The sequence below is a fragment of the Lineus longissimus genome, chromosome 4 (genome assembly GCF_910592395.1).
Source record: "Lineus longissimus chromosome 4, tnLinLong1.2, whole genome shotgun sequence".
Taxonomy (NCBI): Eukaryota; Metazoa; Nemertea; class Pilidiophora; order Heteronemertea; family Lineidae; genus Lineus; species Lineus longissimus.
Window position 1 is genome coordinate 22,322,393 of NC_088311.1, and position 16,139 is coordinate 22,338,531.

The 16,139-nt window shown below is 40.2% G+C and overlaps 1 protein-coding gene across 12 annotated transcripts in view; it reads left to right on the forward strand.

Moving 5' to 3' along the window:
- Positions 1–13,898, forward strand: part of LOC135486736 (myelin transcription factor 1-like) — a 44,507-nt gene extending 30,609 nt beyond the window's left edge. For 4 of the 12 annotated variants that reach the window (XM_064769818.1, XM_064769817.1, XM_064769820.1 and 1 more), the window contains 10 exons: positions 14–136; positions 576–1,359; positions 1,837–2,076; positions 2,999–3,046; positions 3,270–3,401; positions 3,874–3,936; positions 5,306–5,440; positions 6,287–6,304; positions 6,665–6,825; positions 7,804–13,898. In XM_064769818.1, the coding sequence (XP_064625888.1) occupies positions 14–136; positions 576–1,359; positions 1,837–2,076; positions 2,999–3,046; positions 3,270–3,401; positions 3,874–3,936; positions 5,306–5,440; positions 6,287–6,304; positions 6,665–6,825; positions 7,804–8,201 (2,102 nt within the window). In that variant the 3' untranslated portion in view covers positions 8,202–13,898. The remainder of the gene's footprint in view (positions 1–13; positions 137–575; positions 1,360–1,836; positions 2,077–2,998; positions 3,047–3,269; positions 3,402–3,873; positions 3,937–5,305; positions 5,441–6,286; positions 6,305–6,664; positions 6,826–7,803) is intronic. The other 8 variants (XM_064769822.1, XM_064769823.1, XM_064769819.1 and 5 more) reach the window with 7 other exon arrangements.
- The last annotated feature ends 2,241 nt before the right edge of the window (positions 13,899–16,139 follow it).

Here is a 16,139-nt window from a genome sequence, read left to right on the forward strand (position 1 = left end):
TTTGTTGTGTTAGGAGTTCACCTGGTGCTATTACCGAGAAAAGATGATCCAAAGAAGGCGGTGATGGTTGCCTGTAACGACCAGGAAATGGTTAAAATGGCCGTCCAGCAAATACTCAAAAAGGAAAAACGCGGTGGTTGGTATAGTACACACTCCAGATGACAATTTTACGCACCTGCATTTGGTAGTGGAAAATTTTCCCTCTGTTTGTTTGACTATTGTCTTATGTCCTTCTGAATGTCGTGTCGTGCCTCCTCTTGACCTTCAATGACAATGGAATTAAAATAGCTTGTCAAAACCTATACAACCTATCTCTCGTGGTGTGTCGCATACATGTGGTAAGCTATCACCTCTGTTGTGGTTTGATGTAACAATTTTATTTGATATTAACAGTTATCAACATGTGATGCACAATTTCTTCATTTTTGTTGAAGCGTCTGCTTCGATAGCTTTGGCACAGAATACTAACTTTATAACTGACTAACACTATAATGCTCCCCTACTAACGATTGATGTTATTTGTCATAAACTTAAACGCATCTGAATGCGTATCAATGATGTTTCTCTTCTTTCAGCAAGTGACCGTGTCCTGCGACCAATGATTGTGACAAAACAACTCGACCTCGTTGGTTACGACTACCCCTCGTATATCGCCCCTCAGACGCCGCGCACGAATCTCGCTAAGGAACTCGAAAAGTACAACAGACTGCCATCGGACTTTCATACCCCGACGTATATTGCTAAGGCCACTGCGGCAGGCATGATGCCAAAGATGCCTCAGCAACTATCACAACAAAAACCACAATCAAAGGACTGTAATGCTGCTGCTGCTGCCGCTGCTGCAGCCGCCATTATTGAACGGCCGAATATTCTCAGTAAACGCCCGCATTTATATAAACCTCAGTATCGCTACGATCCACAGCCGATGAACTTGTCGAAGAGAGAGGTGACGAGCCCTTGCGGAGAGAAAAGCGAAACTCTTGATTTGAGCATGAAGCAGTGTAAGGGGACGTTGTTGAATATTCCACGCAGCATGTCGATAACTGGGTCTGGGACGGATCAGATGGAGCCGGTCGACTTCTCCAAAAAGACACCAGGGATGGAGATGTCTGAGATGAAGCCGATGTTAGATCACATGGCAATCGAGGCATCGTCTGCGCTTCATATCCCGAGTCCACAAGAGACGCCGCCGGTTCATCACATCCCGAGTTCTAATGCTACGTCATTGAACATTCCGACGATACGCAACAGTTCGAGCCAGGAGACGTGTTCACAGATGTCCTACTCTCCAGATGCCATGACGCCACCACCGTCGCAACTGCCATTGTCGCCATCGCCGATGTCGCCAACTCATGATGGGTAAGAATACTTCCACTATTTTGTTAAGTCTATCAAATTATTTAACCTTTTAAGACATCTTTCTATTGTATCTGCTCAGATCGACTTGGTTTCTCGGTTTAATTATTTGCTTGATTTTGGAAATGGGATAGAGGTTCGGAGGAAATTTTTCGTCATCATGAAAATGCATGAAATGGTTGTGTTTGACGGCAAACAGTTGAACTGTTATCCATGATACTGGTTCTTGAAAACTTATATGAAAGAGCCCTGTTTGGAATTTGACTTATTAAGTGCACAGCTTCCTTGTCTTCTTATAAAGTTTTGAAGGGAATGGGACACCGTGCAGTATGGTAACCAACTTACAATTGAGAACGACTCGTGACATTTGGTGTGGTAGGGGATTTCAATGGACCCGTTGAGGCCAAGATCAGCTCGATATTTTTTCTCTGCGAACAATTGAACTGTAGAACACGTCTTATGCACCGTTCTTCTCCTCAGGTCGCCGGACCGGTCGAGTCCCCGGCAGCCCCTCCTCAAGTCACAGTATCTTTCCTCAAGTTTGTCCAGCTTATTTAGCGACGGCGCATTCACTAAATTGTCCCGGAAGGAGTTGTTAGGGTGTCCTACGCCCGGCTGTGACGGGATGGGGCACGTGTCGGGGAACTATGCCACCCATCGAAGCGTTTCTGGCTGTCCGCACGCCGACCGTGCGTTAATCCAGGCTAGTCTTGAGCTGAAGTTAGTAATGAGACTTCATACCTCTCTCTACCTGTAGTTAGCTCTAGATGTTCGTTCCTGGATCCTGGGTATTCGGGGACATCCGTCTAGATCCACCGAGCTTGCAACACTCCCAACGTGTCAATGTAATGAGTTATCAACTCTCAAAACCAATGTCTGTCCTACTGTTCAATATGTTCAATGCATGACGTAGATAGATTTTCCATTTATTTGATTTTTTCCCCATTTCACCACTGATAGTATATTGTGTGTCCTACTTGGTGTTGGGATTGAGTCTTCAAAGTTATCAATAATGATGGCAGACTCATTGTTACTTTAGTACTGATGGCACTCAAATTACAAGAAAAGTTGGGGAATACTTAAGGACCTTGATATCTGTACAATTGAAACCATAATCTGATTAGAATCAAGAACGGTTAAAAAGGTATTCAAAACTAAAAGTCACCTGTATGGGTTTGTTGAGACATATCAAAACTGTTTCGACTTGTTTTACCAAAATAGGTTTTTAATCCTTTCATGGATGCAGCACTCCATTGCCATTAGAGTGCATCTATGTTTTATTCCCATATTAATTTAAAGTTTAGGCTGTATTATTTATCACATTCATCATGTGCATGGTTGTGACCTGTGAAATTTGAAGGACTTTTTTTGAAATACCTAGTATCAGTATTTGCCAATTCCTGAAGCTGATAAGGCCAATCAGTCTGTAACAAAATTGGCGTTCAGGGGCACTTAATGGATAATTAAGGACTTTTGAGGAACATTAAATTGCAAGTAAGGGCAGTTCCAAGGACAACGTTTTACCTGGAAAATCTTTCACTCTTTGATCTGAGCATCATCAAATCGCTCTGAAGTTCCTTATGCTAATTGTTGCTTTAACCCCACTAGCCCCACTAACATCTCTAACCTCCTTCTCCTGCAGTGGTGCATACCCTCGGCTCTTGGACGACCCATCAAGATCGCAGCAAACGTGAGTCCTTCACTGTTTTAGGCTAATTTCATCTTGATCTTGATCTCACATGCACTACAGGGGCAGTTAGGTCAAAAACAAAAATTGTTGTTAGCGGGGCTGTTTTGTACCTCTGTCCGTCCATACCCAGAAAATTTCCATGAAACTTTTCCATCATTGCATTTCCAACTAACACTAACATATAACACCATACTAACTGTGCATCTGTCACTTTCCCCTTTAGGTGCCCGACGCCCGGTTGTGACGGTTCTGGTCATGTTACGGGCAACTATGCGTCACATAGGAGCTTGTCTGGTTGCCCGCGGGCCAACAAACCTAAAAAATCGCTACTCGGAGAGGACGCCGAGCCGCTGAGGTGTGTCTTTTATACATTGTCTTGGTGTTGTGATCTTCCATTGCTCTCTACAGGGTGTCCCAGAAAAGTCATTTTAATCACATTTTCAGTCTTGTTTCTGGTGCATCCTGTAAAGCATTATTTCAAATCAATTCTTTTTATCGAACATTTTTTGAATCAATGATTCAGTGCTTTTTGCTGGCATTTCTATGGCTAGTCTTTTCCATCAGATTTTAGCTTCCTCTTAAATATTTTGTCTTGTGAGATGAAAAGTATTTTGCGATGAAAAAGATTGAGTCTTTGTCATGTTTGTATTGTGAAAGTTCTGTCCACAGGGAGGGAGAAACGATGTCATGATAAATTGGTTTGTGAGGTGGTGGGGAGGAACTTCAGGAACCGTGGATGGGATCTTTTGGGAAAGATTTCAATAAACTTCCGTTTTACCTTATCTCATTTGTGTTTCTATTTCCTGTTAATGCTGTCTGGATCGCAGGTGTCCAGTACCAGGATGTGACGGAACGGGTCATGTGACGGGAAAATATCTGTCACACCGCAGGTAGCTAGGATTAAACATGTTGTCGATTTGGTTTTATTGGTGTGGCACGCTGGTGTTAGTTTGATGTTAGATTCTTCACATGAAAGTCTTAGAAAATCTTATACGTGACTAATTCGTCCTTACTTGTTATCAGTAGCAGAAAATATCATACAATTGTGGAAAAATTGGGATAAATTATGGTCATGTGACTGCATGTGAAGAACTTTCTGTGTGTAAGTGTATCTATCCTATCAAATTGAATTCCACGGGTGTGTGGCGGACGTAGATGACCTGTGATTCAACGAGTCGGTCAAAAAGATGATGGCCATAATCTATCTGTTTAGGGAATGATCCACTGATGGTCTCTCATCATGTCCATCCTTAGTGTCAAAGTCCCCTTCATGACGTCAAATTCAGTGTGTCAGCCCAATTACACCTGGGTTCGGCTGTTTCTTTAAAGTGTTTTATACGGTCTAGTTTGGATTTTTAGTTGGATGAGGTATTTTCTTTTTATGACCATATACTTATGTTTCGAGGTGACCAGAAGCCCTTATGGAAGATTATTTCGCAAAACTGTGTTCCTAATTGTAACAGTGTACTTGTTTTCTAGTTTCAGTTGGTATTACTCTTTTTGATATCAGCTTTGCTCCAGAATCAGTCAGTAAAAAAATATCTGCAGGGGTTGTCGTATTGAAAAGGTTGTCTTGTGGAAACTGAAGGTGCATCGAAAAGGAATGAGATGTGAAGAAAACCACCTCCATGTGGAATATTGTAGAAGCAAAGTTGTTATCAAGAGAGTTAGCAGCAATCATATTGCATCATACAGTGGCAGATCCAGGATTTTTCGGGCCCCTGGCCCCTTTCTAATGAGGAAAAAATATTAAGTTGACCATGGAATTTGGGAGAAATGGACCCTATAAACCACTAGGCCTCCTCTTCTCAAGGTCAAATCTCCAACTCCTGGATCTGCCCCTGTCACATGTAGTTCTCCTCTGTCCATCCCAGCACATCCCTTTAGGCAGTACCAGTGGTAGTTCCTCTTACAGTCACCATCAAATGTTGCAAAGTAATACGATATTTCAATTTTGTGAATATGGAGTTGTCAAACACCTTTGTTGTTGTCTAATATCAATGTCTGCATGCCCACGATTACCATCTGTAACTCATCATATATATTGGTCATTTTCAACAAAAAGTGGATATGATGAATATTCTTCTTCAGTGTTCGGAAGATATAACGAATATGCTGAAAATTCCATCGGCCCCTAGCATTCATTTTAACCAGGTTCAATTGTATTATCAGAAGTTGCTGCGACGATAGGATAATCAACAACAAAAGTTATGATAGGTTTTATGCCATCAATCTAATAGTCGTGTCGTCTCCTTGCAGTGCATCTGGCTGCCCATTGGCTAACAAACACAAGGTACACGTACCACGGCCTCTCCCGTTGACGTCCCTGAATGGTCCAGTGATAAGCGACACACCAACATTCCTCAATCGACCAATCAAAATGGATGGCCTAACGTAAGTAAACGAGGATTCAGGTCGCTGCGCTTTCATGTCTTTGTCTCCGAAGTAAATAACCAGATCTGTGTGTTCAACTGCAAAATGTATCTTATCATAGTCCTAACTTATGGGTAGCTCACTACATGCATCATCATTAACTCCACCTAGATGATCACCCACACTTTTCACTCAACTATACATGTATATGCTGTATCATACAGACCAAAAACCTGTACCATGTGACCATGTGACCATGTGGTCAAGTACCTGTATCATACAGACCGAAAACCTGTACCATGTGACCAAGTACTTTTAACATATGTGATCAAGTTCCTGTATCATACAGACCGAAAACCTGTACCGTGTGACCATGTGACCATGTGACCATGTGACCATGTGATCAAGTACCTGTATCATACAGACTGAAAACCTGTACCATGTGACCAAGTACTTTTAACATATGTGATCAAGTACCTGTATCATACAGACCGAAAACCTGTACCATGTGACCATGTGACCATGTGATCAAGTACCTGTATCATACAGACCGAAAACCTGTACCATGTGACCATGTGATCAAGTACCTGTATCATACAGACCGAAAACCTGTACCATGTGACCATGTGACCATGTGACCATGTGACCATGTGACCATGTGACCATGTGACCATGTGACCATGTGACCATGTGATCAAGTACCTGTATCATACAGAACGAAAACCTGTACCATGTGGTCAAGTACTTTTAACATATGTGATCAAGTTCCTGTGCCATATGTGACTCGGTAACCATACCATATGTGACCCATTCTGACTCGAGCGAGGAGAGAACAGTTCTATTTCAATGTCATTTCCTTCTTTCCAGGTCTATCTTACTGGGCATGTATGTATAGCTCAGTTAACTTGCCCAGATTTCAAATATCTTTTTCAGAAGAAAATGGCAGATAATTCTTTGAAGATAATAGTCACCAATAAAACATTTGTCTGAAAAGAGACAATCATATGATCAAACACTTCTGGGAAAGAAGTAATGGACTGTTGACTAAGGGATGCTTGCTATTAAGTACCGGTACATTTTGTGGTGAAAAGGTTTGCCCGAAATTATACCAAACTCGAGTAGCTTATGTGATGGCATTTCATGGTCACCTGAGTGTTTTGGTCCCATGACTTATCATACATTAAATGTTGATTTCACATCTTCCCTGCAAGTGAAATAATCTAACCACACATTCATCCCATTCAGGTGTCCTACGCCCGGTTGTGACGGCTCGGGTCATGCCAATGGCAGTTTCTTATCTCATCGAAGTTTATCGGGTTGCCCCCGCGCAACCCAGGCCATGAAAAAAGCCAAATTAACCAGCGAGGAACTGAGCCTGTTACATGTTAAAGCTCAGGCGGGCCAAAGTAAGGATTTGTTGGTTGTAGTTGGGTGGATATAAGTTCAGTCGGTGTTAGCTTTCGTGGCCTTCATATACGTTGTTACTTTGGCTTCTTTTTATTTTGCAGTGCATGTCTTGATTTCCTATTCTTTGGTTAAAACTTGTAAAACTCGTTGTTGTTATAGGTATGATTTTATCTTGGAGTTGGTTGGCTTTATGACCGGGTTGGTTTTATTAGCTGTCTTGTGTGTGGATATTTGGTAAATCTACAAGTTGTTATTTCTATGATAACTGCAGATCTATTCAAGTTTACAGAATTCACTGTGAATTGCGGCAGAAGCTTTGCATTCAAGCAGTTGGAGAGAAACTTTGAAGTTTTTAGCTGATCGGTGTTCCCTAATTTTGTTCCTTGAGCCCATTAACCAAGTTATTAATCACTTTGTACTACTAAAACTGGTTGCCTTGACCCTTTTCCCCTTTGTTGTATTTCATTTTTAGCTGTTGTATATTATCATAATATTATGTTTGACTATATTTAGTGTGTTATTTTCTGTTTTAGTTGGTAGAATTAACTGGTAATGGCAACTTTCTGTAGAGAGAAACTTGCTTTACTTTCTTACATTTGTCCATTCTTGAATTAAGAACTATCGGATGAAGTGGCGTTACGTCTTTACAAGTTTGTGCCTTTGTAATACTTTGCTGTGAAGAAGCATAGGAGAACAGAGAGTATGAATAGTTTGGTCAAAAACACGACAGTGAAAATAAGAAAGTACTGTTTGGTCCTCATGGTATTTCTTAGTAATTGGTCCCTGAGTAAATCTGTTTGTAGATTTATGTCATCATATCGTCAAATCTGTTGTTCTTGGCAACATGTAGAGGGGAATCCAGAATTATTCTCATCACCATGAACAAAGAATACAAGTGTTTGAGCTGATGAGCAAGTTTGTATGGAAGGCGGGATTCGACGACATGTTTCTATATTTGAAATCACTCCCTTTTCCAGATCTTGAAAATGACGAGGATTTAAAAAACTTAGAGCGGGACATTGCCGATTTACAAGTGGCCAACAATACAATCGAAGCACAGAATATCAAGCTGCGGTCGGAGATCACCGGTTTAGAGACGCGTCTTTGTCGGAACGAGAAAGATACGAAGTTAATCGAGGAGAAATCGCGCACCTTGGAGGAATACCTGGACAGTTTGCGTTCGACCCTTGTGCGCTGTTTCCAAGGTATCCAACTCCCGATGAATGGCGATACGTCTCTGAGTCAGGTGACATCCGACAACCTCGACACATACATCCAACACATCCAAACTATTTGCACAGAGAACGGGACGGCTGGACGTTCGCAGATTTATCAAGCGATACGCACCGCTTTGATGGAGAACAATCTGATTTGACTGAGGCATTCTGGGATGACTAGCAACGAGCGATGGTGCACGGCAGACGTTATAACCAATGAGGTGCTCTTCAATATTTTGAACTTGTCATTGGTTTAGTGTGGGATTTGAAACTCTTCGAATTGGTGCAGTAGTGAGAAATTAGATTGTCATCAGAATCATCGTTGGATGTGGAGAATTTACAGTCAACAATTGTCTATATGGATGCATAAAAAAGCGATAGATCAAATGCATGGATGTATGTGCATAGGTTCATAGATAATCTTCGACTATTGGTAATGTCCCTAATATAAGTTATTGGCCCAAATTAAGCTGTCAGATGTGCTAAGTGTAGCCTTGGGTGTTCAGATGTTCACTACGACAAAATTGTAAGGCTTTGTAAATATGAAACCTTGTTATTGGAGCAATGAGTTCTACAATATGAGTTCTTTCGAAACCCTCCCTCTTTGAGCTGAATTACATTAAAAATTGAACTAGGTGTGTTTTTCTTGCTCGGAACTTTGCAGCTGAGCATCTGGTCTGTTGGCCTCTTGTTATTGTGGCTGATCTTGAACAAACGCCCAAGTTTACACTTAGCACCCATTATATATACTTCCTCAAGTTCTCCAATGATATGGGAATAATTAAGGAATACAGTGTATTTTTATAACATTTGTGGCATCTTCATTACATATCGTTCTTTATGGTGCACATGACTTCAAAAATATTAACTACACAGGGTTATTGAAAATCAGCTTCTGAGACTTCATCTGATGACCTTGACTCTATTTAGGAAAACTCTTAGCCAGTAAAAAAGTGTGAGCTTATTATTTTCTTGAACATCAAGAAAAATTGTAGAGTTGAAGAGCAACTGAACTCATTAAGTTCTTGAGGTAAATGGCAATAAAAGCCTATCAGCAAATTTGGAGTGTTTTTGATGTCATTTGTGCCTTTAGATGCTTAATTCTCGGCACAATCGCTGCAGTTTTTGCCAGACAGGCAGTAGTATAAACACCACACACTAAATACCTGTGATTTTCATTGTATAGCCAAAATCGTGAGATTGTGTGTCCCACGATGACTGCAATTTCTCTTTACCTCAATAAGCAGGCATAAAAATTGTCGCCTGGCAAAAATAGCGGTGTTGACGTCTCGCATTTTAACGGCTTTTGCCTTCTCAATTGTTTGCTTTTGATAAAACATTTTAAGGAGATTTTACATTGTAACTGAAATGTGGATCTTGATTGATTCATCATTGTGACACCAGGGGGCTTTTAATATCGGACTCCTGGTTCTCATACTTAGGATCACATTTGTACATGTATGTTTTTTTACGAAGTGGACTGGAAGGTGTGTAGAATTGGATGTTTTCTGAATAATGCTTTCGTGTTAATAGAGATGTAAATTTTATCATAGTTTGACAAGTGTGCACCCCTTTAGTGATAATAAGATCATCCATTCCAGTGTAATGCTTGTTTGTGTTAAATGGTTGGTCCATTCTACTTAGTGGGGTAAGTTGGTTGTTGTAAATCATCATAGGATAACTATTTTCGAAACGGATCACATTGCGATATGATATTTGTTCTTTAATTGCTCAGTGGTTGATTTGCGCAGTTAACACTTCATTTTGTGGTTTTGACAAACCGGCTCCCTAGAAGTTTAAAACAAGATACTGCCATGACCACATGCACATGAAAGTGACGCTTTAATTATTGTTTTTATCAACTTTAACATATCCAGTATTTCTTCACCAGCTTCCTTTCCTTTCTCAGGTTTGGATAACCGAAAAGTACATGTATGATCTTGAAAAGTAAAAAAAAATGGATGCTTTACAGAAATTTTTTTGTTATTTAAATTTATTGGTTAATATATCTAATTGTTCTGAGAGCACCTTTATACTTTTGACACGCTTTTGCACTATATCGATGTAGGTTTTAAAATTGGTACCTGCAGTTTAAGTTTAATTGTTCAGGCCCCACTTTCCGTTGCCAACTACATTATTTATGTTTTATTTGTAATCTTTGCTGTTCCAGTTCTTTATGATTTATATGATTTTAGCAGCAATGTTTACAATGTGGGTTGGATGTTTTTAATTTCAGTTCAACTGTGGGGTGCATTTCAGGTTATGAAGAATTTTGGCTATGAGGAAGGATTTGTTTTCGAGATCTTCACTGATGGTTGTATTTATTTTTTGTTCAACTGGCTGCCTTGATGAATTTTCTTGATATTCGGCAAATTTCTATTTCGGTACTAAACATTGTAAATATTGGTGAATACTAAATATTGAATTTAAATGATGAATGAAAAATTTGAATGCTAATGATTGAATACTTAAAAGGGAAACTATTTAGCAGCAAGTATAATGAAAAACAGTTTTTATCAAAATTGAGAAATTGACATTTCAATGTTTAAAGCATCAATTTCTAAACAGAGAAACTAGGATAGGTGGATGGAGATGACTTCTCAAAGGCATTTCTTGATTATTGAGAAATTTTTTTAAATGAAGGAAATTTCCAGATCACAATGATCTAGGTATTGATTGCGCAATCGATTTGTAATTATGTATGGTTGTGATGTAGGCTGCCATGGTAAATGTACAGTCAGCCAGCCACAAATTCAGAGTCTGGACTGAATTGGATTCGAAACTGTGGCTGGTAAACTTAGGCTGTACGTGTAGATAATTGTCCGCTGCTCAGTTAGAGAGAGGTATTTTTCAAAACATTCAATATATAGCTATATATAATATATATAAAAAATAATAATTATAAAATAATTTATGATGAAATCAGTGTTACGGTCCGTTTTGGAATAAATTGGACCTTTTTGTTTTGTACGGTGTCAAATTCAGTTAATGCATTTATAAACAATATAGACTTTGCATTTATTCGCTTGCTTCTGACATGCTATGTGCTGATAATTGAAAGTAAAAAAGTAAATTAAGTAAACTAGGCTGTTAGGAACAGCACATTCTTGTCAGCCATCACTAATGTATATTCACATAGTTCCTGTGCAGAGGGTAGCTCCTGACATGCATCAAAATGATTTCACAAACATGTAGATTCTGTATTTCATTTTATACTTTAACGATTTTGGATGCATCCGTGTGCGCCCTTGTCCCAGAAACTCTGTAACTATGTATTCGGGATGGCAACTCAACAATAAACTGCATGTCTGTAATCTTTGCATGATTCATTCATTTGAGAGTTGACTGCATTTTGAGAAAGTGAAATGCAGAAATTTTCTGATCTACAGTCGGTTCATGTTCGCATGAATGTCTTGAAGAGTTATTTATTGTGCAATATGGTTGATTAGTTACCATGGTAACCCGTTCTCTACCAAGTTGTTTGTTGTTGGGTATACATGTTCAGGTCGTGTCTTTTATACGGAGGACAACTTATGCTGACGTTCCTGATGCATTTAACGATATAAACTTTTTTAACGATCTCTGTGTTAGACATTGAGAACGATAACCGATCGGTCATTGTTGTCGTTGTGAGTATCACTGCCATTTTGAAACACCCCATCGTCAAGGTCAACAGGATTTGGCGTAGATTGCATCATCTGTGTTTGATGGTCTGATGGGCGCTAACTAGATAGATTTATCATAAAACTAACATGAATGTCTTTATAGTAATACCCCATACAGTGTGACCAAATTATCATGTGAAATAATTTGCCCTTGAAGCCTTTTTGCCCTGAAATACAGCTGTGTGCCAATTTCTTCCTTGTTGACTCGGCATGATGTGGATGTTCCAAGAACCTTGCTGACTTCTAGTGTGTTCCTTTCATTCAGGCCTGGAATCATACTGTGCAGGAGTTACATCATTCAATGACAATTACAAATATATTCCCCGATTTCGTGCAGCAGATTCTGATACTGTAAACCAACTTCTGCTGATGATCTTGGCCAAAGGATTCTGGAACATATCAAAGTTAGCAGGGAACTTCTTGTCACCATGATGATCAGTTCATTTAAAATCATCATCATTTTCACATTGGACATTAAACTCATAATCACTTCTGCAAGAAGAGAGACCTTGCAGATTCTCATTCTAAGACGTTATAGATTCTCTTTCACTGCCTTTGAATGGGTAATAAGTCTTGGTGTATTTTTATTTTGAGAAGGGTATGCACTTTGTTGTGACATTTTCAAAATGTCTGGCTCAATTATTTGCCTGCTCAGATACCTTTGTGTTCTTGTGAGTTGTTATTTGTGATTTCAGTTCAGACAACTTTACAAATTTGATTTTTATGAGGAGCAATTGCCAGGCTGGCACTAATATACATACATGTAGTTCCTGTATAGAGATAGGGCGTAGTTCACGGATGATGCCGAGAGATACATGTGGCATACAGTATTCAAGATGGAAAAACACAGTAACTCCACAGCAGTCTGCGTGTTCCGATGGTTATATCATTTCTTTTAAAGTTTGTAGATTAACCTTAGGTTGAAACTGCCGTTGTTAAAGATAATGAATTGTACATTTGAGTTTCTTCAAGCTTCCGCTGCATAATGCTTTAAACGTTAAAATTTTGGTCGAATAGATATTCAAGCACATACATAACAATACAAATGTAACATAAAAAATGCCTTTTTGTGAAGCAATTTCCATGAAATTTTTAACTTCAATTGTAAATTATCACTGAACCACAATGTCAAATTGTAAAAAAAAAATGTTAAGTACCGGTAGTAGGATTGGTATTTTGATTGCGAAAATATTCAGAACCTAAAAACATGAGTTCATTGTTTTATATGAAGTAAGATAATGTCTTCTGCCATTACATGTTACACAAGTCACACTTTACTACAATGCTTAACAGAATTAGAATTAACTGCCTTTATCACTTAGACGTTTGAAGTAGAGGTCTTTATAGATTTAATTCTGGACTTGACTTCTTTCAATGCCATACAACAGCACTCGCAGTGTCAAAAAATTGCATTTTCGGGCCAATTAGGTTACATTGATGTAACCCATGACATTACACAACATTCGATATGTCACGTGATCAGAAGTTCATTGGTCCTGAAAATGCTATTTTTTGGCGCAGTGAGTGGCTGTCATCAGGCCTGGATCAAAAGCCACAAGTCATGTATTCTTTTGTGGGAAACCTATCCTTAGGTTGTGCGATTTGAGTTGGACATCACATCATTTGAATGAAGGGTTTAAGTGTGCAAGAACTGGCTAAGTGTCATCATTTTGAGAAATTACGATTTTTGTTTTCACTCACTTGGTCACACTGTCTCAAACCTGCTGGCGCCAATGGTGTCATCCTTATGCATAAGGTATTGGACTTACTAAGTTCATGATCTGAGTGACCAAGCTGCTTTCAGCTTATAGTCATTTTGAGGGCGTTTTTCAATGTTTCAAGACTGGTACCACGCACAGCACTACTATTGATTTCATTCGTTAGAGGGCAGTCTGATGATCATGATGACACCAAAAAGTCCATTTAGTCGAAAGTTGTGCTTACCAGGTTTTGCACACAATCCATTATTTCAGCATCTTTTCATCCTCATCAAGCGAAACAACATTTTGTGATTGTGTCATCTTTTCTATTACTGTTTGAAATGTTGAACTTTGTAAAGTGGGTTGTGCTTAGAATGTTCTTATACTTCCAGATGTTGATAGGGACAATATTTGTACATTTTTGTCAAATGATATGTTACTTTGTAGCAGTAGAGATAATCGTCATGAATATATGTCAAACTGTCAAGTATTTCATCGTGTTGTTTACTTCTTATGAAACTTCGGAAAATTGGTTGAGCTGCTGTCAACTTTTTGGAAATGGAACTTCAGTGTGGAAGTGGAGTTTTGATAAGTCCCTGTAAATGGGACTAAGTCCCTGTAAATGGGACTAAGTCCCTGTAAATGGGACTAAGTCCCTGTAAATGGGACTAAGTCCCTGTAAATGGGACTAAGTCCCTGTAAATGGGACTCAGTCCCTGTAAATGGGACAGCGAGTCAAGTTCCTTTTCAAGGCATGTACAAACATTGTATCGCCAACTAGCTGAAAACATAATGCCCGACAACTCTGTTGAGCTGGGGCATAATGATGATGATGATGATGAAATGTCTTTTGCATATTGGCGATTACGCGGCATGAAATCCAAATGTGGATAAAGGTCTTTGGTCTTCAACCAACAGCAGCTGGCAAGCCCATTTTTAATTAATTCGTGATTAATACATAACAAGATGGCGGCCTGGGGGCCATATTGGATATCAGGTGGGGCCAGAAAGTTATACAGCACCTCCCTTACCCTAGGCGATCATACCACAGAAATATCAGCTCCCTCACACTGTAGCTGCTTCTGGAGTTCTAGGTTGGAATGCAAAAAATCCAAGATGCCAACTGACTGCCATCTTGGATTTCGGATTGCGCCCAAAATCAGTAGGGAAACACCCTCCTACCATAGGCCATTACACCACAAAAGCTTGAATTGAAGTCTGTCAGAGATGTGGTTCTTCAATTAAGTTAACAAGCGGAATGCAAAAATCTAAGATGGCGGCTGGCGGCCATATTGGATTTTGAAACGCGCCCAAAATCGATAGGGAACCTCCCCTACCGAAGACCATTAGACCACAAAAGTTTGAAGTCTGTCGGACCGCTAGTTCTTCAGTTAACGAGCGGAATGCAAAAATCTAGGCTGGCGGCCATATTGGATTTTGGAACGCGCCCAAAATCAATAGGGCACACTAGGCCTACACCCCCTAAAAATTTCAAGTCAGCCGAACAAGGGGTTCTTGAGTTATAGTTCGGAATTCAGTGCGGCGGCCGCGGACGCGGCGGCCATGGTTGCGAACGACAGGTATCAATTCTGAGAAAAGGCCTGGATTCTGTCCTTGGTTGTGAGATCAGGCTACAATGCTTATGAACAGGGCTGTGACTCTCTTGGTTGTGATTGACATTCTCCATTGCTTATCAAGGGTGGTTCTGTCTCTAGTTGTGACAGGCTTCAATATCACCAAGAAGTGTCTTGTATGTCTCCCTGTAGAGACAATGTCACAACCAATCTGATGACAGTAGCTGTTACAATGTCCAAGATCTGGATAGTAGTTACCAGCCGGCTTCACTCATCCTAGACACTGTCACAACCAAGGTGATGACAGTAGCTGTTACAATGTCCAAGATCTGGATAGTAGTTACTAGCCGGCTTCACTCATCCTAGACACTGTCACAACCAAGGTGATGACAGTAGCTGTTACAATGTCCAAGATCTGAATAGTAGTTACCAGCCGGCTTCACTCGTCCTAGACACTGTCACAACCAAGGTGATGACAGTAGCTGTTACAATGTCCAAGATCTGAATAGTAGTTACCAGCCGGCTTCACTCGTCCTAGACACTGTCACAACCAAGGTGATGACAGTAGCTGTAACAATGTCCAAGATCTGAATAGTAGTTACCAGCCGGCTTCACTCGTCCTCGACACTGTCACAACCAAGGTGATGACAGTAGCTGTTACAATGTCCAAGATCTGAATAGTAGTTACCAGCCGGCTTCACTCGTCCTCGACACTGTCACAACCAAGGTGATGACAGTAGCTGTAACAATGTCCAAGATCTGAATAGTAGTTACCAGCCGGCTTCACTCGTCCTAGACACTGTCACAAACCAAGGTGATGACAGTAGATGTTACAATTCGGATTTTACGACGGCCAATCTAAGATCTTTTTCGTGAGGCCCTTGTGCCTGCGGTATAGAAGAGACGGCCAAGTACGTTGTACCTGTTCTCACAAGCATGGTGAGATGATAGCTTAGCCTAAGGCAGTAGGCCCTGGTGTGCATATCCTCTAGAGCACAGTGAGATGTAAGGTCGGTCCAAGACAGCAGGCCCAGATAACTGCTGTGGGAGAGACAAGGCGGTGAATGTCTTCCAGAAAATTGTGAGATGCTAGCTTAGACCAAGTCAGATTGTATTGCTTATCAAGGGTGGCTCTGTCTCTAGTTGTGACAGGCTTC